The 26,788-nt window shown below is 39.7% G+C and overlaps 1 protein-coding gene across 4 annotated transcripts in view; it reads right to left on the reverse strand.

The window, feature by feature from the left end:
- Positions 1-26,788, reverse strand: part of APP (amyloid beta precursor protein) — a 192,010-nt gene that overhangs the window by 40,017 nt on the left and 125,205 nt on the right. For all 4 annotated transcript variants that reach the window (XM_016197637.2, XM_016197635.2, XM_016197634.2 and 1 more), the window contains 4 exons: positions 25,864-25,938; positions 24,974-25,132; positions 10,178-10,306; positions 8,992-9,091 (listed from right to left, as the gene is read on the reverse strand). In XM_016197637.2, the coding sequence (XP_016053123.2) occupies positions 8,992-9,091; positions 10,178-10,306; positions 24,974-25,132; positions 25,864-25,938 (463 nt within the window). The remainder of the gene's footprint in view (positions 1-8,991; positions 9,092-10,177; positions 10,307-24,973; positions 25,133-25,863; positions 25,939-26,788) is intronic.

A 26,788-nucleotide genomic window follows, 5' to 3' on the forward strand; every position in this document is an offset into this window, starting at 1 on the left:
GAACCCCAAACAGAGAAATACAAATTAAACAGGAGGCTGAGAAGGGGAAGTGGAGTCTGTGGTACATCATTTGTCTTTATTGTTATTTCAAAGGTAGTAAAATATATTCACAATACTGAGGGTATCAGGTGAGAAGCAGAAGTGCCTCTCTCCGCAGGCGTGCCAGTATATCCATAGGAATATGGTCTTTTCTAAATTACAAAAGTCTCCACATTTTAATTTATTAGGGAGAGTCAAATAGTCCCATAAAAAGGTTGTACCAGAGGCTGATTAGTGGCGTGTGAAAGTTCCTTTCACTTCCTCTTGTCATGACAGAGTATGACAAATTTTTAAAAATTACCAACTTGATAATTCAAAAAAATTATGTTTTGATTTGTACTTTTAATCACAAGAACTTGTTCATCTTTTCATCCGTGACTGCTCAAAAATTGTGTATCTTTTTCAGTGAATCTGAGCTGTTGTATTTTATTTTATAATCAAATACAACAATTCATTCACAGTTTTGCCTTAAACATTCTTTGTGGCATATAGTTTTTATCATGTGGATTTAGAACACAACTGGAGAGGTGCTTTCAAATCCATCAACGTATATAATACTTTACTTACAGTGTATGTCGCATTGAAAAAGGAGTGTTTGGCAACTTTCCTTTATATCAAATACACTGATTTTCATTTGAGAGTACACCCATCTTAATTCTTTCAAGGCTCAGTAATCATCAACAAAATGAAGATAGGTTTTTGCAAAAGAGTACCCAATTTAGAATTTTAAACAGCAATCTCTCTCTCAACCCTCCTACACCCCCTATCCAAAACCTGGAATGTGAAATTTGGTTTGCTTCTAGAGCTTCCTAACTAAAAACAGTATGAAATGCTAATAAATACAACATGTTAATATGATACGTTCCCTTCTGCACCCGCAGCTCAAGCCCAGGAAGTTCCTTCATAACGTGGGGAAGCTTCAGAAGCTGTGGCCTCAGAGCTTCGCTTCACTCTTCCAGCCTCTGCAAGAGGGGAACAGAGCGGTCTGCCAAGGCCCGGCTGGCTCGGCCTCTGGCTTCCGAGAGGCATGAAACCTGCAGCTGCCCCTTCTTTCTCTCGTACGAGGACAATGTCTCTGGTCTCTACTGGCCTTGGGAGCAGCTTTATCAAGTTCAATGGTAAAGAGAGAGCTGAACACATAGTCCCTCTATCTGCTCTCAAGGGCTGGACAGACTCACCTAAACGCCACCCACACCAAACATAAAGATACAGAGTCATCCACGAGACAAAATACAAGTCATTATTTGCTGTTTCAAAGAAATAAATAAGATTTAACCCATGCTTTCATGAGCACATGTAAATGAATATTTATAAAAAATTAAACATTCTAAATAAGCTATTTTAAATTCACTGTCTTAGGTCAATGGATCTGTCAATAGTAGTAGAGATAAAGTAACAACCTGGTCTTGGTCCTCTGACCTGTTCCTCACTCCAAGTCCAAAAGACTCTTTCTGAACAGCGTTTTGATTTATACCTAGTCAACTCTCTTTTGGACACATGCCTCATCATTTGGAACGGGTTAATAGACTGATCACCTATTTTTGATGAGATACTATACCCCAGAGTCTACGACTTACTGTCCAAAGCAGCCCACAGTATATATGAGAGCAGAACAGCTGACAGAGAGTAATGGGGCTTGCTTGGGGAATGCATTGCTGTGTTTATTTGAGTTGAACGGCAAGATGCAAATTGGTGTTTCCTTCCGAACTGTCTCACATGGGAACATATTCCTCTCGTTCCCAGTTAGTCTTTGTGGAAATATATTTCCAAATTCATCTCAATTTGAATGTCTCTCTATACTCAGGGTGGCAAACATCACTCTGATATTTATTCTCCTCTGTTTAAAGATGACCCTTGCAGGCAGCTGCTTGTGAAAAACAAAATAACCAGCCTTTGTTCCAGTCTGAAATCATTGGTTGTTCCCAAGCCTCCACACATATAAAATCAGGACACATCTGCTGTCAGGTTCTATGCCAGGGAGTAGTCTAGCAGCCACCACTGTGGTCTGACTTCACTCCCCAATCATTTTAGTTAGGATTCCTTTTTGGATTTTGGTTCAAATTACACGGCCACACGTAAAAGCTGGCGCGTTAATAAAAAACCCTAGAACCGCAGTGAATCATCATAGAAATCAGCAGAGCTGGCGTAGGAGGCACTGCCTCAGGCCTCACCCGCTTGGTGGAAATGCCCCCCTACACACACACAAATAAGAGAATGGCAGGAAAATAGACAAAACGACTGAGGTGCCACAGTAGTGATTCAAAGGAAAGCTCACAAAGACATTTGCTCGAGTTTAATGAAAAGATACCTGGACCCTGATGTCCACTGCTAGCAACATTAACAGCAGCCACGGTACAAAAACAACTAAGTATCCCTCGACGGATGAATGGATAAAGAAGACGTAAGACACACACAGAGGAATACTACTCAGCCATAAAAAAATAAAATCTTGCCATCTGTAATAACACTGTTAGACTTTGAGGGCATTATGCTAAGTAAAATAAATCAGACAGAGAAAGACAAATACCGTATGATCTCACTTGTATGTGAAACCTAAAAACAAACAAACAAAAACCAAGCTCATAGAACAGAGAACAGACTGGTGGTTGCCAGACGGGGAAGATAGACGAAATGCGTGAAGGGGGCCAAAGTGTATAAACTTCCAGCTATAAAATAAGTCATGGGCATGTAATGTACAGCATGGTGACTACAGTTAAAAGTACTGTATTACACATTCCAAAGTTGCTAAGAGAGAGTAGATCTTCAAAGTCCTCATAACAAAAAAATAAATAAATTTGTGACTACGTATACTGATAGATGTTAACTGGACTGGCGGCGATCATTTCACAATGTACACAAATATTGAATCATTATGTTGTATTTGAAACTAATATAGTTTATATGTCAATTAGACCTTAATTTAAAAAGATAAATAAAATAAAATGCATGGTTCAATTTTTGGAAGCATTAACTCTTGCTAAGAGGGGGACAGAGATACGCATATAGTGGCAGGCAAGCAAACGTTGGTCCTACTATTAATTTAGGAAACAATACTTGGGAAAATATGAAAAGGAGCATTGAGACTACTGTAAAACCAAAGATGAAGCACGTTTTTGGTAATTTATGATATAAATAAATGTTCTTGTTTCCAAATACTTAAATCAGCTGTAAAATATAAAATCTACATACATTTATAGCAATTTATGAAAAACAAAGAATAAAAGTAGAATGAATTAACAACTCTCTATTTTTACACTTTCTTTCCTTGTTGACACCCTTCCTGGACTGACAATAAGGATACTTAAAATTCTCAGTAGTGATGAATGTTGAATTTTGTTGGGCTGGCTAGTGCTGTAAACGCTCTATTTTAAACCTAGACTACTTGAATTCATTAAATCCTGAAATCAATAAGTTTATTAGGAACAGAGAATGGAAACACTGTCTTTGAAATCGCTGTGTTTTTTTCCCAGAGTAGAAAATTTTATCAAGAGGCCACAGTCAAATTGCAATAAGAAATTATGAGCATTTGTTCATTAGCACGAGTTTCTTGATCTCCTGCCAATATTTGAATTCTGTCCCATTCACTATGGATTTGTTCTGCCAGAGATCCTTCCAACATCTGGTTTAGAATAATTCCTGTTTTTATTAATTTTGAATGCTAAAAGAAAAAAAACAGGGTAGGAAATAATTATGCCTTCCTTTCCCCTTTCCTTCCTACTGCCTTTCTCATAAATTGGTCATTACAGCTTTCTGTGAAAGAGCCATCTCTGAATTGAGAGCTGCAGTATTTTTAGCCTTGAGGTAGCTGCAAAATGAAGCACTTTGATAAATAACCTCAGTGCCAATAGTAAGAGCAAAACAGAATCCTTTTAGCATAGATTTAAGGAAGATTACAAAGGGCGAAAAAGTCCAATCATTTTGAAATAGCAATTTGGCAAAGCAAAGGTTGAGCCAAACAATGGGAGAAACAAAGGGAGTCTGCCTCTTTGAAGGGTTTAAACATGATTCAAAAAGAACATGGACATTGAAAAGGAGGTATATTTTCTTTAAAATAATGATCCTATCATTTGCTGAATAAAAAAATAAAGTCTCAACCAGCTACTTGAAATAATGAGGGGGTTTTCCCACCTCTACAAACAATGCCTTAAGCCTTCTTTTGTAAGAAAATTTCATAATTTGCATGCAAATAACTTTTTTGTTTAAAAAAGAAAACATTCATAAATGACTGTGCTTGGGAACCTGCACATAATAATTCAAACTGAACTGAAAAATTATTATAAAATAACAAAAGGCAAGTTTTTATAAAACAACTAATAGGGCAGTTCTGATCATTCACAGAGCGAAGTATATGGAATAAGTAGCTTAGACTGTGGTGGACAAGGAAGTCAAACCAGACCACATACTTGAAAGATCAAGCATCAAAGTATGTGACTTGGGCAGATAACCAAAGAGCAGTGTCATGGATGGGACACGTGACAATGTTATAAAATGTGATTAATTACAGCCCTTAGAACTTCTGCTTTATTCCTCGTTTTGATGGCTTTGCCAAACGCACTGATTTGGTCTTGATCAATTACAGCTTTAGAGAACACAGGCTGTGGCCATGGAGAGGTTGGTTTCGGGCAATGCCATGCTTGTGCTAAGGAGCCTAGGATGGGTCTTTAGGGTTACAGAGGAGTCCGTCTGATCAGCCTAAGAAGCACCTACCCTGCAGTCTGGGTAGATATTTCTTAGGTTGCTTCAACCTTGGCTGTGATTACTAATCCCTAGGAAGCACCGGGTGTGAGCAATCTGCCGAAGCCTGAGGATGCAAGGTGACCAAGACAAGGCCTGGAACAGCTCAAAGGGTGGAGGTACCGGAGGACATGTAAACAAAGAATTAAATACCAAGTATAATTGAGGGGCAGAAGGAGCATGAATTTTGGACTCATGAAGATCTTGGCTCTAATTCCACTTTCAACACTTCACTGTCTCTTAAGGGCAGGTTAGTGACTGCCCCCTAAGGTTCAGTTTCTTCAGCTATGGATAGGACATGCTATCAATGACTTCACTACGGTTGTCATTTGCTTCTGTGTTTGCATCTGTGTGAATTACGAGAAAGCCCCGCTTCAAGAGGACATGGCCCAGTGCTACAGGGCTTGGTTCCGTGAATGGGTTGCGGAAAGAATGTCAGTCCACGTTTCCCTCCCAGACCACCTGCCACATCTATATGTTATGGCCCAGGACCTTAAGGGTGAGCTTTCATAGAGAACTTGGACCATCAACATCCTCAGTAACAGATACTCACTACTTTACGACTTGGCCGTCACTCAAATGCCAGCTCTTCTCTCTTGTTCTCTATGCAAATTAGTCAAGAGTTTATGGAAGCATGACCATTTCAGTTGAGTATTGAAAGATGCTTTTCAGGCAAGGAAGAACCACGTACAGGATTTATGTGCATTTTAGCTGGGAACCTGGGCAGTCCTGAAGAGGGAGAATTTGAGTAGAAGGGAGCCATGATGCGACAAGAGGCAGGATGACTAGAGCTGGGAGCCCTGAGAAGCTCATGGGCGAGAGAGGAGGGTCTGAGCTAAGGCAGTGGATGCACGAAGCAGGATTCCACGTGAACACGGGAGGCAGAATATAGAGGGCCTGAGGTTTACAAGAAATCACGGGAGAGCAGGAGGAAGACATTTGGGGTAAGTTCAGGACAACTGGGAGAAGCCAAAACTGTAAAGTGAGTGAATTTCAAGAAGAACAAATCACTTATTTATACACACTGACTGCAGTTGGAGAAATGTGTGGGAAACAGTGGAACATGTCACTGGGACTCAAAAGACAGGCTATTAGACCTCTGGATTTGGGATTTACTGGAGTTAATAGTAAAGGTGCGTAAACAGGATCCCGATGAATCCTATGCTCCAGTCAGTTACCTTCTAACTGTTCTAATTTGATGCCAAATCCTACCTTCGTTCTTCCTTCTTTCTAGCGTGGCCAGCGTTGTCCACAATAGAGAATTCTACCAATGGGAGCATAAATTAACCGCAGCACATGTACCTATGTCATTAAAGAGACTGGCAGTTCCTCAGACCGGTGAAAACACTTCATCTCAAGAGCACTTGTTACCTGTATTTAATTAAACTATTGTATTTCTCTCCAGATGTTTTCCTGCTTCAAAATCATCCTAATTACCTGCATTTATAGGCATACATTTTTATATAAAAGGCACGCATTTGTAGGTACTTCGAATCCTGTCCTTTTGCCAGCGGCTCTGAATTTTAAGACCCTTCCTATTTGCACAGAACTGACTCCAAATCGAAAGTCTGATTATATACAAAAGGGGAGACAAACAAAAGTCCAACGAACAACAAAGTATTTAATCAGAAACTATAAAATGCACAAGATATAAACTGGAAGAAATCTATGAAAGTCCTTTTAGAAAGTAAGCTAAAAAACACCACCTGATATCAGGGAAACTTTCATACATATACAAAAGTAAAAAGAATACTAAGAAGAATCTCCAAATATCACTCAGCTTGAACAATTAGCACCCATGGCCCATCTTATTTCATGTACATTCCTACTTTGAAAGTTAGTTATTTTTAAATGTCCCTTCAAATGAACAACTACAGAAAACAACCAGAAGCTCAATCCAGAAAAGCCATTCTCCCCAGGGAGCTCTCTTCTTTAGCTTTCGTCTTCGAAGCTCAAATGGTATACATGTCTAATTAACGGAAGTTCATTACTGCAAGCTTCTCTTTCTATTGCAAAGAGCCATTTAAAAATAAGGCCAGAAAGATTTTTAAAAAGATCATCTCAGGATTTGGTGTCTAGTAAATTTACAATGACAAACATATGAAAAAAATAACCTGCTGTTATTCTAACTTAATAGCTGAGTCTTTCGTTTTCAGGGGAAAAATTCGTGATTCCAATGATCTGAATATTCTTCCTGTCACTGAGATTTGAAGTCTACTGGGTTGCCCTAATCTTAGGCATTTTGCTACTCTCAAGATACCTGAATCACCATCTGTTCTGTGGAAGTATGACTCAATAGTGGCCACTGTTTTAGTACTATCATGCTGAATAAAAAAGTCCTGATAATTTAATTAGGAGTAAGCCATAATTACTGGGTGAGAGGGAATTATTATTGGTCATCAATGACTTATTCCTCTATAGTTTGGTACTACTAACAACACCTTAAGTAGAGTCACATATGAAGTCACATTAAGCTCATGAACATAAGCTTGTTAAGAGAGCGCTTAATATACAAAGATACATTCATCTAGAAGATTTGAACTTCAGTTCATTAAGAATGTGATGATTTCTTTAATTTTTGTCTCTTCTAGAACTTATTGAAAGATTTTCTTATACTTATTTAATAGACAGTTTTTTAAAGGTTCCTTACAAATTTCTGTCCTACAAATACATCTAACAAGAATATCCAGTTCTTAAAGAAACTCGATAGGGTGAAAAATTAATTGGGAATCCTGTCTTCAATCCATGGTGTAGACTAAAAACTCTACCCTCCTAAGATCTTGCTCAACAGTGAGTTTTCCCTTTTGAACAAAAGCTTAGATGACACAGTTTCTTTTCAAAGTATGTAACCTGAAGTACACTTGATTCTACCTGTTAATGCACAATACTAATCAGACCATCATCATCTGATACAGGCCAAACACGTGACTGATATTAATACGAACAACATTTACAAGGCAATACTAAGTTACAAGAGAAAGGGTAGAATAGGTAAAAAGCAAGTCAAGGGGTGTTGTGGGCAATTGAAAGAAGGGATTCCTATAATGGGTCTATCCATCTACAACATCCTGGCCGATCTGGCTTCAGATAACCCGCATCTGTTTCCAACCCAATTAACAAAGGGCAGGATTTGTTACAGAGGGAGATAAACCAGAAGCATACATACTGCTAATGTGCTGACAGTTTATGCACCAAATCTCCAGGGTGACATATGTTTCTTTTACGTTGAAAGATTCACTAGCATAATTGCCATCTATGTACTTTTCTGAAGGAAAGTTAAACAAATATGGGCATTTAGGGGCTTTGTGAAGAATTATGTTCTGTGATACTTGGCTCCCTTCTCCAGGAAAGACAAAGATGGGAGAATTTATACAAAATATTCAAGATGTCATAAGGAGAACCAGGGACATAAAAGGCAGTGGGCACACAAATACATGGTTTTGATCATGTATTACAGTCACGTAAGACGTTGCTATCAGGGAAGGTGGGTGATGTGCACACTGGACTTTGGATTATTTTTCCAACTTCTTATGCGTGTATGATTATTTCAAAATGAAAGTTTAATGAAAGATAGTGGGCACAGCATTTAATTAAATTTAAACACAATGTGGTTCAGACAATAATCATGGCTACTGTGGGCAGGGGGCGGGGGAAGGCTTCCAAGAAAGACATGAGTTACTGAATATAACAATAGCCAAAGTCACAGTTTTTTGCTTTTGCTGTGCTACTTAGAATATGTGTGGCACAGGCTAGTAAGTTTTTTAATTTGTAAGTTTGAGCTCCTTCATCTACAAACTGGGGATATAATGCCACTCACAGGTTACAACAACAGAGCATTAAAAAATGAATGGTTGTCTTCATTAAACTGCAAAGAACCAAAGCACCATATGGTGACAGTTACAAGGTGACAAAATTAGAAAACAACTGTTGACAAGTAAAATCCAATAACAAATGGCTCGTTGCTGCACAAATATACCATACGTCAAGTTACATCCCCCACTTTTGTAAGTATGGGTAGTTAAGACCTGATGCAATTGCTAAGGTGAGAGCTAGTTCCAGCCCCCAACTTTCACTGTAAAACAAGGGGATCTGCTCTTTCCCTTCCACACATGAGAATGCTGGTGATTTGCTGATGCCGATGAACTCATTCTCTGGTTTTCTCCCACAGGAGAGAAATATGTTGATGTGCACTGCATATCAAAAGAACAAGTCACTTACCAACTTCATCCTGAATCTCCTCAGCCACAGCAGGTACATTGTAGAGCAGGGAGAGGGACTGGTTCATGCGCTCGTAAATCACACGGAGGTGTGTCATCACCTGCATCAAAGGATGACAGCTACAGGTAAACCATCTCTGGAGTAAGGAATAGCTATTTCCTTACTAAGCATCACGGACAGATACACACTTCAAAATGAAACTGACAAAACACTGCTGAAACTTTTAACCTGAAAGGGCATCCTTATTTTCCTTCCACTATTTTTTTGTTCTCTAACTTTAGAGCTGCTTGAAGCTTGCCATTATATTGTACGCTTGCAACCGTAAAATATAAAGCCAATTAAAAATATCATTTCATCCATCTCTGATTCTTACTACTGAAGTCCCTAAATAACCTCTTGATGTCTTAATTTTATTTATTTGCAAACTTGTAAATAGATTAGAATATATTTTAATTTAACTGGATAGTTCATGAAATAAAATATATATTTTAAATTCTTCTATTTAAAGAAACGTAGAAATTTTAGATTTCCAGGGATAGATGTCAGTTGCCAACTTTTTGGAATGGAGGAATATAATGCATATTTATTATAGGACTTATAGGGTCACATTATAGCAAAGCATTGTGAGATTTTGACTGCCTACCATGATTTAGTTGAACCAATTTTAGAGGTTTTGCTTTATATACTTTTGGGTTTTGTTTTTAAATATATTTTTATTGATTTCAGAGAGAGGAAGGGAGAGGGGGAGATAGAGAGAGATAGAAACATCAATGATGAGAGAGTCATTGATCGGCTGCCTCCTGCATGTCCCCTGCTGGGGATCGAGCCCGCAACCTGGGCATGTGCCCTGACCAGGAATCAAACCCCGATCGCCTGGATCCTAGGTTGATGCTCAACCGCTGAGCCACGCCCAGCCGGGCTACTTTTGTTTTCTTCATTATAATAATTAGAGATTTAAACGGTTCCTTTAAAAATCAGTAGCAGTAGACACTGAAGATTTTTATATTATTAATAATTCAGAAATTGACAAACTGCACGTTGCCCTAAGATGAGTCTTCAGAATTGACCAGGTGTTAAAGAGCAGCTGCATAACATCCACAGCTGCTCCAGGAGGAATGACAGATCTGACTCCAAGACCAAGAGCACTGGCTGGTCCGAGCTGCGGGTGATCACACGTTGTGCTCACCTGGGACCGGATCTGAGCAGCTTTCTTTGGATCCACCATGCGGACATGTTCGAAATGCTTCAGGGTGTGCTGCCTGTCTTTCTGTTCAGCACGGACGTACTTCTTCAGCATGTTGAACACATGACGAGGCTGTAGGAAAGAAAATGAAACAAAAAACTTCAACTTTGTGCAAAATACTGCTTCTTCCAATGGCTTTGGGTCCGAGGTCCCACTCATTCATCCCATGGTGTGACAGCATTGACAGTCCTCTCTTTCTAAACATTAACCCCATTCCTTTGTTCATGGGCAATTCTTAGTGGATTGGTCACTTTTCATTTCTAAAAGGTCATTTGATACTTGACATATATGATAACTGTCCTCCTGAATAGACATTTTCTTTTTATTTATTTTTTTCTTTTTCTTTTTTAAAAATATATCTTTATTGATTTCAGAGAGAGGAAGGGAGAGGGAGAGAGAGAGATAGAAACATCAATGATGAGAGAGTCATTGATCAGCTGCAGCTCGCACCCTGGGCATGTGCCCTGACCGGGAATTGAACCCTGATCGCCTGGATCCTAGGTTGCTGCTCAACCGTTGAGCCACGCCCGGCCAGGCGACATTTTCTTTTTAAATAGCAGCATTCTGCTATAGAAGGAGCACTGATTCTGGATCTGTTAGATTTAAGTTAGGTCCTTCCCTTTTCCCACCCAAATATACAGGGGCTCATGAGACCACATTTCTATACATTCAGTCTTAACAGTTATCTCAGCAGTAATGTTACACAAATAATCCCATCCTAAGCAGAGTTTGCTACTGAGTAGCATATAACAGTATACTAATGAAAATGAGGAAAATAATAAGCAGCTCAACCACTACTAATTTGCAGGCCAAGAAACAACTGATAGGCTCTCAGAGACATTACATTTTCCAATGCAAAACTGTAGTTATTTTATTCTGAAATGTAATTAAATTCTTCCTGTGCCATCAGATTCTAATCCTTTCAGCAACAACTAAATTTCTTCTTAAGTGCTTCTATGTTTTTCTAATTGGTTCCATTTTTATTCCAATACTACTTGAAAACATTCATTCTCATAAAAAAAGAAAAAAAAAAAAAAGAAAAAAAAAGACAAAACCTCCTTTGTCCTCAACAGTGCCACTGCTCTGTGCATTCTACTGTGGGATTTTATAAAATGATCTCCAAAGATACACGTTTCTTCTTCATTAAAACAAAACTATGGAAGTTCATGTCAGGAATAGAATTTTGGCCAGTTGGGTAAACCTAGTTTTTATTAAGTTATGAGTCATGGGCACCTTGAAAATCTGCTGGAAGGTATAGAATTTTTCCCCAGACATGGGGGTGGGGTGGGAGGTGAAGGCTGCAACATCCTATGAGAGGTGCCCTGCCTTCCCCCTTGGCTTGTTTAACTCGGGGCCACCTCCCTGACAGCCTAGGTGCACGTGTGTTCTTCCTCTGCGCTCCCATGAACAGCTATGCAAGTCCCCACTATTGTACTTAACAAAGTCTATTAAATTGTTGATGCTTCTGACTACCCTCTTCAACTGTGAGATCTGTAAGGACCAGACTTGGTGTTTGTTAGGGACCACACGGTGCACGGCGCTTGGCTCAGGGAGGGTGTTCTGGAATCAGGAGCTTGTTAATGCCCTCCACAGGCCACATTCCTATACTTAAGAACACAAGGAAAGAAATACAATAAGAAAATAAACCTGCGCTCATCTGCCTGACTTATTTCTTTTACTCAAGAAGAAATGTGCTTCTCCAGAATCTCAAGATCGACAGACATCAAAGGTTGAAACCCAGCTTTTGGCAGCACGTCATGAGAATTCTCACTTGCACTGGTGGAATCTACAAATCAGAGAATGGCCCTTTCAATCTTAAAAGAAGAAGAGAAGTAGTAAGAGGTAACAACTGACCATCTACATCGACAATGTATATATTTAAAAGACAGTAAGTTTGCATGCAATAAATTGATAAAGCTAATTTAAAAAAAAAAAAATCTTTATTGACCTCAGAGAGAGGAACGGAGAGGGAGAGAGAGATAGAAACATCAATGATGAGAGAGTCATTGATCAGCCGCCTCCTGCAGGCCCCCGACTGGGGATCAAGCCCACGACCTGAGCATGTGCCCTGACTGGGAATCCAACCCCAATCTCCTGGATCCTAGGTCAATGCTCAACCGCTGAGCCACGCCCGGCCGGGCGATAAAGGTAATTTTTAAAAGGTCAGCGGTTAAAGGCTGACTATTGCCGAACACGAGGGATGTTGTACATGCAGCACTGGCGTATGCAGCATCCTTTAGTTCTAGAGCAATTAGACATCCAAAGTTGGAGACAGAAAGGGTTGCAACTAATTATATTTATTCATGATGTGCCTGCTCCTCACTTAAGCAACTGGCTGCCTTAATGTTCTTTCTCAGTTGCTCCGTTTCATATTTTCCCCTTGAAAAGGCTTTATTGTTTGAAGAATTTTTAAAAATTACTTTACATCATAACTCTCTTCTTCTTTTCTTTGCAGTTAGTCACCTCTGAATGTTCCTATGAGGCGTTTTTATCCTGAAAGGACTGTCATGACCAAGTGTGAGCGCCAGAATGTAATGGCTCCAAACTGGCCAGGGCACGACTGCACTAAGTTAAACCTCACATTAGAGGATGGGGGGCCATTTCTTTTTAACATCTGGTTTCCTTCTGCCTTCTGCTACTACCACCAACAGCACCTGTGTCCTTGGCCTAATTATCAACGTAAACATCGACTTTAAAATGAATGAATCTCAAAATTACACAGGCCTCAACTTGCTCCTCTGTGCAATTAAGACAGTATCTTCACATACAGAGAATGTGAGTATTAAAAATGGTCCGTGTTAGTTACTGAGCATAATGCTTAGTCCTTAGCAGGTACTCAATACATATTTATTTCTTCTACTCATTACTTGCCTCTACCCTCCCTCCCTTTTTTTCAGCAAAACAATAACAGTTCAAAACTTACTGACCACTAATAGGAACCAGGCCGTTTTAAGTGCTTTATGCACAGCAACTCATGGAATCTTCATATCGACCTTAGGACAGGTATAGCTGCTCACCTCGCTTCATAGATGAAGCACAGAAGGCCCTGAGGGCCATCCAGAGGGTCACCCACTCAGTGACAGAGCCAGCCAGCAGTGGGGCAAGAACAGGTAGCCCAACTCTGGCTCCAGAGCCCATTCTTCTCAACACTAGTGAGCCTGCCCGTCAAGGAAACTCTAAAACGGACCAAGCTAAAGCAGCTCCGCAATGTAACTTGCAGCGATGAAAACAGAAAGAACTGAATGGTGAGAAGAGAGAGTCCTCGGCTGGATTCTAGTTCTTAGAAGCTCGGATAATATTCGGAGACATGGAATACCTGCTCTCTTAACTGTGCAGAGAACCACCCAGCCTTAGCTTGTTCAATCCACAACTACCGTGCTTGGTCTTGACCACTGCCCTGTGCTTTGGCTACTGTGGCAGGGGGCGGGCGGAGAAGCAGCGGGACAGGAAGGCCTCTGTCAACCTGATTACTGGAAAGTGATTAAAAGCATTAGTTCAGAGGTAGGCTTTTGTGACATTCACGGATTCCGGTTCTAAATCCATCTATATTTTATTAAGACGGATAATTAAATGGTGAATGTGCTCACACGTTTACAATTGCTTTTCTCATTTAATACTAACACTTCTTACAAGCTTCACAAATATATTCTGAACGTCCCCCTCGAAATCCCTCCAGCGTGACAATGGACAGTAGCGCAGCCAGCTCTACTCCCCAGGCCTGCCCGGGAACAAAGCTCCCGCAAAAACAATGAGCCCCGCGAGTAAGCAATGACCTCATCTTCGCTTGGGGAGCTCAGAGCCGCACTGTGTGTGCATCCACATAAACACAGCATTTTCCTCATGCCTATGCCTCGGGGCTGAGATAATTCAGGAAGACATTACCAGGCCCCTCAATAAATGAATTACAGGGTTCTGCTTGCTTGATTTAATCATGCAAACACATTTCTAAGAATTATGCTTAGAGATGAAAAATATAAAAATCAGATTAGCTCTTACGTTGGAGTGGGCAGAAAAATCATACCAAATAAAATGATGGTTATGTCTACACCTCAGGAAAAAAAAATACTATTTTTAGTTAAGAAAAACATAACATTTCCCTATCCTTTAATATTTTCATTTTCTCTAGATTATAAAAACAAAAAGAACTCTACCTTTGGTATTTGATTCATGCACATTTCATACAGAAAAAGAGAAATAATTGCCTTTATAATTTTTAGCCAGAATATAGATTCCCAAGGCTTAAAACTAGTTATATTTAGAGCTGTATCATGTATCGCAGAATAACAGAAAATCTCATTTGTTTAGGGCATTTTATTTCATTACGCTAGGACAAAGACACATTTCTTAACATTTAATTAAAACACAGAAACACTCAGAAATGACAGGAACAAAATACCTGGTATCTCGATAGAAATATATTCTCTTAAAGTAACTTAACTATTAGTATGTCACAATACTTATATTTAAGACAGGATTCTCCAAATGATTAGAAAAACAAGCACTAAGAATTCAGTAGCTCATCATAAAGCTATTGATAGTAGTTGAGTTTAGGAAGCATGTATTTAACCTCTATGTGTATAATTTCATTCTCAAGTCATGATATCTTCTATAACTAGTAATAACATTTTTCTGCTAAATTTCCCTTATTTCACAACTTAAATATTCTATGTATTAACACTAAAATCTGGTTTTATTGGCATTAAATGGCTAATCTTATTATTAAAATTTATAGCAAAAAACCAGAGATAATAGGAAAAAAACTGCCCCAGGGACTAATTATTTCCAATTGTATTTACTGTCACTAGTGCTTCTGAAAGAGCGTTTATACATAATTACAAAGTATCTGTTTGCATTTGATGTGACACTTTTCAGTTTGCACTAAATTCACAATCACAATGCATTTGAAAAATTCATTTAAAAAAGAAATTTCTCAAAGAACTAAGAGTAGGCATTACTGAAATGGATTAGACTTCAACCTGAAGATTTACATTTTGGCTCATGAACCATTTTCCTATCTTGGAACAAGAGTAAAACCTATCTCTAGCTGCTGGTGCAGTTCCTGGCACGATATTTCCCAGAAAATATTTAACAGGCTCTACAGCACATCCACGCTAGTGTCAACAGGAAGATTCATCTCACTAATTTCAGGGGATGTCATAGCTCATCTCCTTATGGCTTGGGTTTTGCTGTCAGGTTCACGTAGGTAATTCTGAAAGAAATATCATGGCCTTTCCCTAGGAGATAATTTCTTTCTAAAAAAATTAGCTTCTCCACTTCTCAGATGTATTGCCTTTTTCACTCAGTTCTTTTATGCAATTTCACGAATTTGTTGTCCCTGGATTTAGGATGAAGCATGCACATTCGACCGACTCAATGCCAATCACGTTGGAATGCGTGGGTTTTCACTCCACGGCTCACGTGGGAGGAATATTAGAACATGACTCTTCAGCTCAGTTGTCCCCCTCTATGGTTTTATGCTTGATCCAGAAACCTGGCATCTTATCCAAACACACTTGTTCCTTAAACCGCTTCCTAATGGGAAGAAATGATCTGTCAAGGGCCTTTCAAGGCCCTGGGTGTAATCCTGCCAAGGAGAGGGAAGTGAATGAGTCACCTGATGGGGAGCATGGGAGCACCCTAACCTTTCCATGTCACAAGGGAGTCATTCAGAAAGCCCTCTCCCGAAGCACTGAATTGCACCCCAGTGGTTTCCAACCCTGTGACTGGGGGAGTTAATCACCTACTACGAAAAAGCAATTTTCTCCTGTTTTCCAAGTAGGTTCAGGGCCATTATTTTCACAGTTCTATACCTTGGATTTCAAGAAATCTTGAGCATATGAAGAAAATGTACAAAATCTCTGTGTGTCAAAGGAAAAAACACACCAAAGAGAGTTAAGCCTCTCTGTCTCCGCTGAGTTTATTTTGCCACATTGGCCTTCAGCATTTCACATCTACCCTCACTATTTGTAAGAAAAAATTCTGAAAACAAAGCAAAACAGCACCCCGAAAACAACGCCCCTCAAAACAAAACGAAAAAGAACCAAGCATTCAGGGATGCTTCGGCGGCAACCTTCGCATCACACCCGTGTTTATCTTTAAACCTAGGAGCTGAGCTAAGTTTTTAAAGTCCTCTGCAAAATACACCTACACTGAAATGCTTTTTGTAGTTGTTAAAATGAGTATAAGAAGGCAAAACACAACTCTAGGCCAAGCTGAATACAGAAGTCTTGAGAAAGCAGCTCGGGAAATGGTAGCAGATTCCTGCTCTCTCCCCACCCCCATCAGTGTTTCTCAAGGTTCGAGAATATGGTGGCATTAGCTCCATCCCCTCCAGGCACATCCAGATTACTCCTTGGCCCTGGCTTTGTGCTGTGACAGAACAGGGCACCCAGGCAAACAGCAGGTCATCTCCCATCCCTTCCTTCCTCCTGCGGAAGAAGACAGGTGACTTCCTAAACAGGAGCACAGCACCAAAGCCTCCATATAGTCCATCCTAACAACATTCTACCCTTTCTCTTCCTAGGGAGGAAGATACCTATTTTACAGTTTCACCCCAACCTTCAATTAATCAATCCTTCTGTTTTTCTAATTATGTCTAACAGAAGCTAGAAGAATGTTAATTGTAAAAGAGTAGGTGTTAACCCCAATTTGCAGATGGAGGGGGGAGAATCCTTTTGGGTCACTTGGTCCAAGTTACAGGTTATAGATGGCAAACCTGGGAATTAAAGACAGGCGTTTCTAGTCTACTATACATTGTAGAAAAGAAGGGAGGTTCTTATCTTGTCACTCACCAATTAGTGACCTTTGATCAAAGCTGGTAGGTTGCATCATTTTTTTCCAGAATATTTTGCTAGTTCTCAGAAGTAATTTAACTGTGACATAATAAAAAATATATCTTTGGTCTCTGCCTCCAGCTCTTGACATAGAGTTCCCAAAGCTCCTGCCATTTCCTGAGTGATAGGAGCGACAGGAGCATCTTATGTTATAAAACATGTCTCTGCTGGTGAGTGTGCTGGGGTGCGGTGTGCATCATGTGCCCAGAGAGGGTATGCGAGCTCCATGTCCCTTCCTGCACACCTTGCCTGTGCACCCCTTCCATCTGGCCGGTCTTGAGTTCCATCCTTTATAATAAATCACTAACAATTAAGGGAAGCATTTATCTGAGTTCTGTGAGTTGTTCTAGTAAATTATCAAACCCAAGGAGGGAGGGGTGGGGACCCTGATTTATAGCTGGTTAGCTCAGAAGTGTAGGTGGTGGCCTGGGGCTTGATTGCCTCCTGAAACGGGAGACAGTCCTGTGGGGCTGAGCCCTACACCTATGGGGTCTGTGCTAACTCTGAGTAGTATCAGAATTATTTAATGTGAGAAAGAAATCCACACATTTGGTGTCAGAGTATTGAGCGTAGAGGTAATAGTTTTCCCTTTGGCTACAGAGACCATAGCTATAAATTACTGAAGCCAGCATAAAGAACTGAAATTTAGGACCTGCCCCAAACCCTGTGATTTATGTTTTTGGACCAACTTTAGCACACACTGGATCTAGAGCTTAGAGCAGCTGGCTTGAGAGCAAAGACGTGCCAGAAACTGTTTGGACCTATGTCTTCAATTCTTGTTTAATCAAGCAGTGAAACCCGCCGAATCCCTGAGTAAGACACAGGATTGTTAAGGCGCCCCAGGAGGCGAAGCCCACAGACATTGTAAACAAAAGATGTTCTCAAGTACCACAGACCTTTGGAAAGATTCGTCGAATGGGTCTGACCATCTGACAAATGCCAATTGTGACATACTCTTGATTTCTTCAGAGAGAGGTGCGATAATATGCTTTAGTGTTACCTATTCATAACTTGGATTTTCCGGTCACCATTTTCAAAGATATTCACATTTACATTTCTTTTCATTTCACCCTCTCCTCATACTCTAACTACAGTGCCCTGACATACTAAACATATTTACATGACAAAACTCAACGTAAAGCTTATAAAAACCATATTGCCTGGGATCTTTAAACTGACCCATGGGTGAGCTTCATGGAGGGAGTGAGCGCAGAGGCCCATGCGTGACTCTGTGTGCAGCGTACACGTTTCAAGGGCGAAGGCCCTGGTGGCTCTCTGTTCTTCAGGGTGGCATCTGCCACGCCGGACAGCTAAGTAAACGCTGGTTCACTGAATAATGTGTCGTGCATTTGTCTAAAACAACTAAATATTTATGTTTTCATTTTCAAAGATGAAATGAAAGTAGATATCAACATTGAAATAGATACATGGAGACTTTGCTGGAACAAAACATTGCGGTGCTGTGTGTTTTGACAGCAACTGATGAAGAGCTGTTCGACTAAGTAGGGTTCTGCTCTGGAGGGAATCTGGGTGATGAATTTGGTCTCAGAGGCACAGGACAGCTTTCAAGCTAATGCCTTTGTTGCATACTTCTTTATTTTCTATTTAACTTAATTCAATTAAAAACAGAACGCACTAGGGTCTCTGGTTACAAACATCCCGCTGGTCTTTAGCAAGATCTGTCTGTTAAGCTTGGTAAAAGATTCAAGCAAGGTAAGCAGGTCATACTGAGAAGCATTACTGAAAGAGCGTGCAAACTTCTCAGCATAGCTTACAGGATTTTGTTCGTTAAATGCTAATCCTCCTAGGTTTGCTCCCGCTGTTCGTTACTGGTCTGTCCCTAAATGCTCTCAAGTTAACGAGTCCCCTTGTGCTCACCAAGTTTTACAAGTCTCAGCTTAAAATAACTGAATGTTGAGTGAACAATTAGTATCAAGCAGAGCATAATTATTTACATTTCTCAAAGATGATTTTCACCCTAGCAGTCTTTTTAGTATATTTTGATCAGTTTTACAAAGTTTTGAATATATTATAAATTTGAGGGCAGAATGTCTTAAACATCTTAGCACTCACCTCTGTCAGTGCCTTCACATGTTAACAATTCAGCAAATAATTTTTAACTTATTCACCATCCATATATCCTATTTACCTTGGAGACATATGCTATTTACATACATTCTATAAACGCTTCATATTTCTTTTGCAACCAAGAGTGATAAGCAGAAAATGAAGGGTTGTAGGAGGGGGCAGTTGGCAATATCACATAAAACTAAAACAGCCAAGTCAAGCACCTCAATTTCATTTTTGCTTTACAAAACTTACAGTCACAGCAAGATTCATGTTGGCTAAAGACTGATTTAGCTGCAGCCTCCCTAGGCCTTCACTGGGTTGCCTATCACAACACACCCATTAACAGCTGCCCTTTCTTTTCTCCAGCGACTGCTTCCTACTCAACATTTATTGCCTTGTTGTTAGAATTCACCACAGTGTTGAATGAAACCTCAACGTAGGGACAAAACCATGCTCCTTAATGACAAGTCTCACAAATTGTTACATTAATGTCCAACCAAAGAATTCTATGATGACATTTTCAGGAATCTCAGGAAAATTTGGCTGAACTAATCTGAAGTGCAGGTGCTAAAGACACTGCCAATTTTTTTGTCTCTGTTAAATATTGAGAGTCTGAATGTGAAACACCAGCTATGAGCATGAAATTAATTTTAGTGTGGCCAAGATGGTTACAACCACGAGAACACAAAACAACACTACGGGCGCGCAGACAGACAGGAATACACAAAAATGTTTCCTAATTCTCACTTCCACATAGAAAATGCTTAAACGCTGTTAGAGGCACAACAATGATTAGGATGTTGTGTAACTGAAGATTTAGACAAAGTATCTGCAAAGACTCCAAAATCTAAGCATTACAAAGGAAGATTTGGTCACCCATCTCTTATCTTTAAAACATTTCACTTCTCGCTAATTAGGAACTCTTGTTTTTCCAGACCTAAGTGTACAATAGAAAGTTTATTTTAAACAGAGATTCCTATCCAGCCTTTAGTTTCACTGTACAGGATCCCGTTTAAGTGTAATTTCTCTTTAGATCACAAGAATGTTGCCTGGGCAGCCAATATCATCGTCCTCTCTCCTTCTATGAACTAGAACCCCGACAGTTCCACGAAGGAGGCCCAGGCAGTATTTAGCTCGTATTTCATGGGCCCATAAGTGCTGAATGTGAGCTCTGATAAGAGTCAAGTAAGAGGCCAGAACCCAGGACTGGCTGTCAAATGATCATGTAGGTTTAAGTAGTACTTTGGTAGCTTGAAGACCTCCAAAGCTGAACTATGCTCGACGCACCTTTGGAGAGGAACTGAACTTTTCTGAAAAAAAAAAAAAAAAAAAGAAAGTCTAACTCCTTCATTTTCCAAGGAAACTTTTAGAGAAGTGAATACATTGAAGGGACTGATCCTTAGAAGGATCACTAACTAGCCTTCTACAGGTGACGAGTACATTCTGAGGGCAAAGACACACCTGTATTATACTTTGATTCCTGGAGAAATAAAACTGTTTTTAACTATTATAATATTTGAAATACGTGCCTAAGTATGATTCAAACAATGCGCTTTTACATTAATCATTCCGTGCATCAGCCAGGAGGCACAGCGTAACTAATGAAAAAGGACATGTGGAAATAAAGCACACATAGACATGGGGACTCACACATGAAATGCATTGTAGAACAAGGAACTTTAGCTGAAGGAAACATCATCGTATAATACTTCAGGCTTGGGTTAAAAATATAGATGAAAGCATGGATTAAGCCTGAGCTTCAAAGACACTGTGAAAATAAATCCATGTTGTTTCAGATTCCCATGTCTGCAAAGTTTGGGACTGGATGGTGGAACATGGTCAGGGTAAAAGGGATACTTAATCTGAAGATAGTATCGGCTACAGAATTTATAGAAAAAAACAGACTAATTCATTTCCTTTACTGAGTATTTCATATTTTCCAGACACTGTTAAGTCTGAGGGAGATCTCAGAAATATCTATTTCTGGCTCCAATACAAGGCGTGACCTTCCACAGATAATAACCAGCAAGCCTTTGATTTATCTTGCAACAGTGATATATAAAAGTCCTCAAGAAGGGATTTAGAATTTCCTCACATTTTTCAAAGTGCAGAGCTAAGTGCCTTATCAAGTTGTATGTTAAACTTAAAATGAAACGCTCAGACAAAGGTGGTAACTTAACAGAAATGATAGGCAATGCCATGATGGCCTGCCTAAGACGACCCAGGTCCAGGTTTTAGTACGTGGGAGAGTTTTATACATGTCTAGGTAACAATTTAACAGGAACCCCTGGATCAATCAATCAACAATCTGATTTTTTTTAAAACAGTAAAACAGTTCTTCCTAATCCAGTTTTTAATTTTAATTTCAAACGAATATGTTAATTCTACATGAAGTGGTCACCAGACCCAGAACAAGTGTGATTATGATGAATCTAAAAATATCCCCTTTGATAGCACTGAAGCTTTGGCAAATGTTCCTCTTGTCAGCGTCTTTCCTGTGATGGCCGACGGGCTGAAGCAGAAGATTTGACGTGTGCACTTCTGAGACTTCCTTCAGTCATCTTATTTTTAGCTCTATCAATGACCATTTAGCAAAGCTCTTGTTTCAGAGAATGGACTTCCAGTTGGACCACTTCACTAAATGTCAGCTATTAAGATTTTGGTCTCAACACCCACCATCCTGCCCTGATGGTCCCACCTCCCAAAACTGAGTCCTCTAGAAAAAAAGAGTAACCACAGGACTTTCTCTCCAAAGAGACAAACAGAATTTTACTGAGCAGTGTTTGGACAGAGATTTTTTTTTTTCTGACTAGAAAATAAAATGCTAATGTGAATATTCTTTTTCAAAAGCTTTTTGTTCAGAGAGGAAGCATGGTCTATTAAGAAGGCACTACAGTGGTCAACTGTGATTCACAGCTCCACCCTGTCCACTGCTAGTGGTGTCACTGTGGGCCAGCCACTCAATCTCAGTGACATCATCAGTAGAACAGGGTCAATACTATCTTGCTACCTGGAAGAGAACCAGAAGCCCTTTATGGCTCCTCAGAGCTTCCTGTGCTATAACTTTCCTACAGAAAGAAAAATCAAAATGATGAAAGGAATCAGGGCAAGTCAGTGGCTTTTTGGTTTAGTTATATAATATAATGTGCACATAGACTGCCACTTCTAGCCAAGATCAAGTAATGGGAAACAGAATTGCCTGCCACCTGAAACATCCAAAATGGAAAAAATACATAGAATTCTGTTTTTACAATATGTTAGACAGACATCAGATGAAGGACAGTGAACACTGAGAAATGGGAAACAAATGAGGTGAGCTTTACAAATGCCTAAGCTTACTGCCTTGAGTTTCTGGGCTGTGGCTCCAGGCACAGGAACCCAGGCAGAGCTTGGTGGACTCCCAGAGTAGAAGATATGGAGTGAGAGTCCGGAGGGACAAAGGTGGCTAGAAGTCACAGGAAAGAATACGGGAGAGGAGGGAGTTGCTCAGAGAGAACCCAGAGATTTGCAGATGATGCCCCTTGAGAATGTAGCTGACTAATGATCAGTGAATGCATGCAAAGAAACAAATTGAGGGCACAGAACAAAAATCATCCAAAAGGATTAGAGGTAACAGTATCTAATGTTCACACAGGGTTAGGAATAACATCTATTTCTACCATCCAGGTGGGAAAACTCAACATCATGGTAGATTACTCAGAAGGATCTTGCCTCACTACTGGGGAATATCTAGTCATAGGCTGGTAAATGCTCTGATCCACCTAAGAAATCTTAAAAGGAAAACTGTTTCCAAGTAATTTAACTACATTACAGAACATAGCTCAAGAATAGTTAGTTACAGGTACACACAAATACCTAGCACTCAACAAGATACAATTCACAATGTCTGACAGCCAATAAAAAATTACTAGGCATGAAATGATGCAGAAAAATATCACATATAAAAAAAGAAAAATTACTCAGAATTAACCCAAAGCTAACACAGATGTTTAAAAGTAGCAATCAAGGATATTATAAGAGTTATTATAATGCATCCTATAGTTTCAAAAAGTTAAATAAAGATATGGAAGATAGGAAAAAAACCCCCACAACAAACAAAAACCCAGATTAAACTTCTAGATATGAAAACTACAACATTTGAGAAAACATAGCCAGACGGTAATAATGGCAGCTTGAAATACACAATGGCACATCATAATCAAATTGCTCAAAACTACTGTAAAGAAAAATCTTAAAAGTAGCAAGATAAAAAAAAAAAAAAGGTATGTTATTTCCAAAGACAAAGAAAAGGATAATATCAGTATTCTTTGGAAACAACACAATTAAGTAAACAATGAAGCACCATCATTAAGGTAGTTAAAAAAAACCCAAAACTCCATCTTAGAATTCTATACCCAGCAAAAATGTCTTTCAAAAATAAAGGTGAAACAAATACATTTTTTAGACAATCAAAGCAAAAGAATTCTTCACCAATCTACATGGATTAAAAAAAAATTAAAGGACATCATTCAGTTGTAAGAAAAATGATTCCAGATGGATCTATGCAAAGAATGAAGAGCACCAGAAATGTCAACTATATAGGTAAATGAATATTTTTCTTATTATTTAAAACCCTTTAAAAGATAATTGACTGTTCAAAGAAAAATAACAATAACAATGTATGAAGAAAGTGTGATGACAACAGCCCAGAGATAGGAAATGGGGAATGGAAACATTCTCCTGTAAGGTTCTTATAATATACGTGAGGTGGTGTATCACTGTGCAAAGTTAAAAATATTTTCTATAGACCCTAAACCAAACACTAAAATAACAAAATAAAGAGTTATAGCCAAAAAGGCAACCAAAGACATAAAAGAGAATTATAAAGAAATAATCAATTAGTCCATAACGTGGCAAAAAGAAAAAAAAGGAAACAGACAGGTGGGATAAAAAGGAGTCACATAGCAAGATGACAAAGGTGGAGTAACTTAATATAAGACACAGTGATTTCAGAGCAAACCATAGTACTAGAGATAAAGGAGGTTTGATAATGATTGGGGGGGGGGGTGGTGAAAGAGCACATAACCACCCTGAACGTTTATGCACCTATAAACAGAACCTCCAAATACACAAAGCAAAACCTGATAGCATCACATGAAAAAGGCCAACCCACAATTCTGGTCAGAGATTTCAGTATCCTTCACTTAACCATGGATAGTACAAGTAGACATGGTGCACATACACTCATGTTCAGATTATTTTAAGCCCAAAGTAACCTCTCCTATGAAGCTTCACGGAGGACATCTATGCTTGCGTTGCTTGGTATGAGCATTTATCACTAAAAACCACAAATAGGGCTCCCTGCTGCTGACGTCATGATGGACTAGGGCTACTGGGAGAGAATACGGCTGCTGCTCTGAACAGGAACTCCTAGTTTTGTTTCTCTAATTCCACTAAAAATCCTTAAGACTTGGCCAAATCTTAACTTTTCTTGACCTCAGTGACATCACATAAGATGAGGGGCTGGGCTACACTCCGTCCAAAGTCCTTCCAGCTTTTCTGGTTCCCTGATTTCAACTCTACCACGAAAGTTCACCATCCCTGGTATATCAACTCAAGTCAGCCCTTGCACTCGGAGTCCCTGGAAAGTCGGCCTGACTCCTCTGCGGCAAAACGTGTCTACTGTACTCACAGCCCTGGGGAGGCAGCTGCCCTGTGACCCCTTACCCTTCCAGATGGAATGGACGGACCAGGTGAAACCTGCAGACCAGGGTGCGCACGGCATCCTCCCGGTCTCTTTCTTACGGCCTCGAGTGCCCAGGGCCCGCGGGTCTGCCTGCGGCGGGGCCCCACCTACCCGAGGGGGGACGGCCTGCAGCGCGGTGATGTAGTTCTCCAGGGCCAGGCGGCGGCGGTCGTTGAGCATGGCTTCCACCCGGGCCATGTGCGTCTCCACCAGCTGCTGCCTCTCGTTGGCTGCTTCCTGCTCCAGAGACTCCACTTTCTCCTGGAAATGCTGCCGCAGCGGACACAGGCACGTGTCAGTGGGCAGCGGACCAAGTCGGATGGGGCGGCAAGTGCGAGTCATTTAAACGAGACACCAAATTCCATTTCATTCAAAGATTTCATAGTCATTCCACCGTCCTGACTAATTCTGCATGTTTCAGGGGTTCCCTGTCCCTTTCCTGGGCTCTTTCCTCCAAATTTAATTTCCCATCGTAAATCATTATTTTATGTGGTCTCTGAAGACTGATTTGCCTAACCAAAATGTAGGATAAATTTACGTATTCTTGAAACTCTAAATTACAGTGCATATTAAAAAAATATTCCTCTCTTATTCAAAGTATTTTAATTTAAGAAAATGACCATGAAAATCTCAAATTTACTTAAGGTAATTTTAAGAGGGGCTGCAGTTAAAAATTTTAATTACATAATTTTTGCTAAGGGAAGAAGCAGCAGAAGGTCATGGCAACCAGAAAGATATATTATTGATTAAAAAGTAGACTGCAAGTGACAATCTGAGTTTTATGGAAGTGAATTATAACTTGAGCTAATTGGGAGCAAGTATAAAGCAGGGTTTAAGCAACTCGATTACTAGGCAATGATGAGCAGTAATCCAAGTTGATGAGAATATGAACAATCACACATGAGATTCCAGCAGATGGGAAACTTGTAGGCACGCAATGAAATGGTGGGGAGGGTGTTTGCTGGCATGTACCTCTTGGTGAGAATGGGCTCAGGTTTTACCTGGATAACTGCTTTCTTATCAGCTTTAGGCAAGTTCTTTGCTTGATGTTCTGCCTCTTCCCATTCTCTCATGACCTACAAAATAAGAAAACAATTAAATTTAAAATTATCAGTTCTTTTTTCAAATATAGATTTAATGAGACATTATGTTTTTCTTCTGTATATGACACTGTAAACAATTATCATGTTCCAGTCTTATGTCAACAATATTTGACCTCCCACTAAGATGTCGGTCTATCCTGGTAGTACATTGAACATAAATACTTGAATTTATTGCAGCAATATGGCCGTTTGAAACAAAGGTGGTCTGTTTTTCTTTTCCTGAGAAAATGCTGAAAGTCATTTTACTTGATGTGCACAAATGTTGATGATGCGTAACAGACATCTATTTCCTGAAAAAACTTTTCCAACATTAAATTGAACATGTTGATTTTAGTCTTTTGAGAAAGCAAGTTATAAAATTTCAAACAGTATGTGGGAAAGCCTATATAACATTTTATGCATGTGTAGACACGCCATGAACACAGTGCCGAAAAGCAGTACATACCCGAGGAAGGAAAAGACCAGGAAAAAGAATTCTGTTGTCAGATACCCTGAGATCCAACCCACTGAAGAAATGATGGGTAATTAGGGCCCTTTGCTTGCCAACCCACACCATAAACAGCGAAAATGCCCTAAATTCCTCTAGAAATTCTCAGAAAGTACACATTATAATGTTCTGAATGCAGCTAAAAGTATTCTTGGCAATAACACTAATTTAACGACCAGGCTAGTCTGTTTTGTAGAAAAATAAAATCTCCTCCTCTCATCCTTGATGTTCACCCAGGATTTCCCTGAGACAAGTTCACTCACTGATCTGAATGCAGAGAAAAGACTGCAGCTGTGCATATTGTTGAAAGAAAATGGTTTGAGATTCTCACCACCT

The sequence above is a fragment of the Miniopterus natalensis genome, chromosome 6, assembly GCF_054644295.1.
Source record: "Miniopterus natalensis isolate mMinNat1 chromosome 6, mMinNat1.hap1, whole genome shotgun sequence".
Lineage (NCBI taxonomy): Eukaryota > Metazoa > Chordata > Mammalia > Chiroptera > Miniopteridae > Miniopterus > Miniopterus natalensis.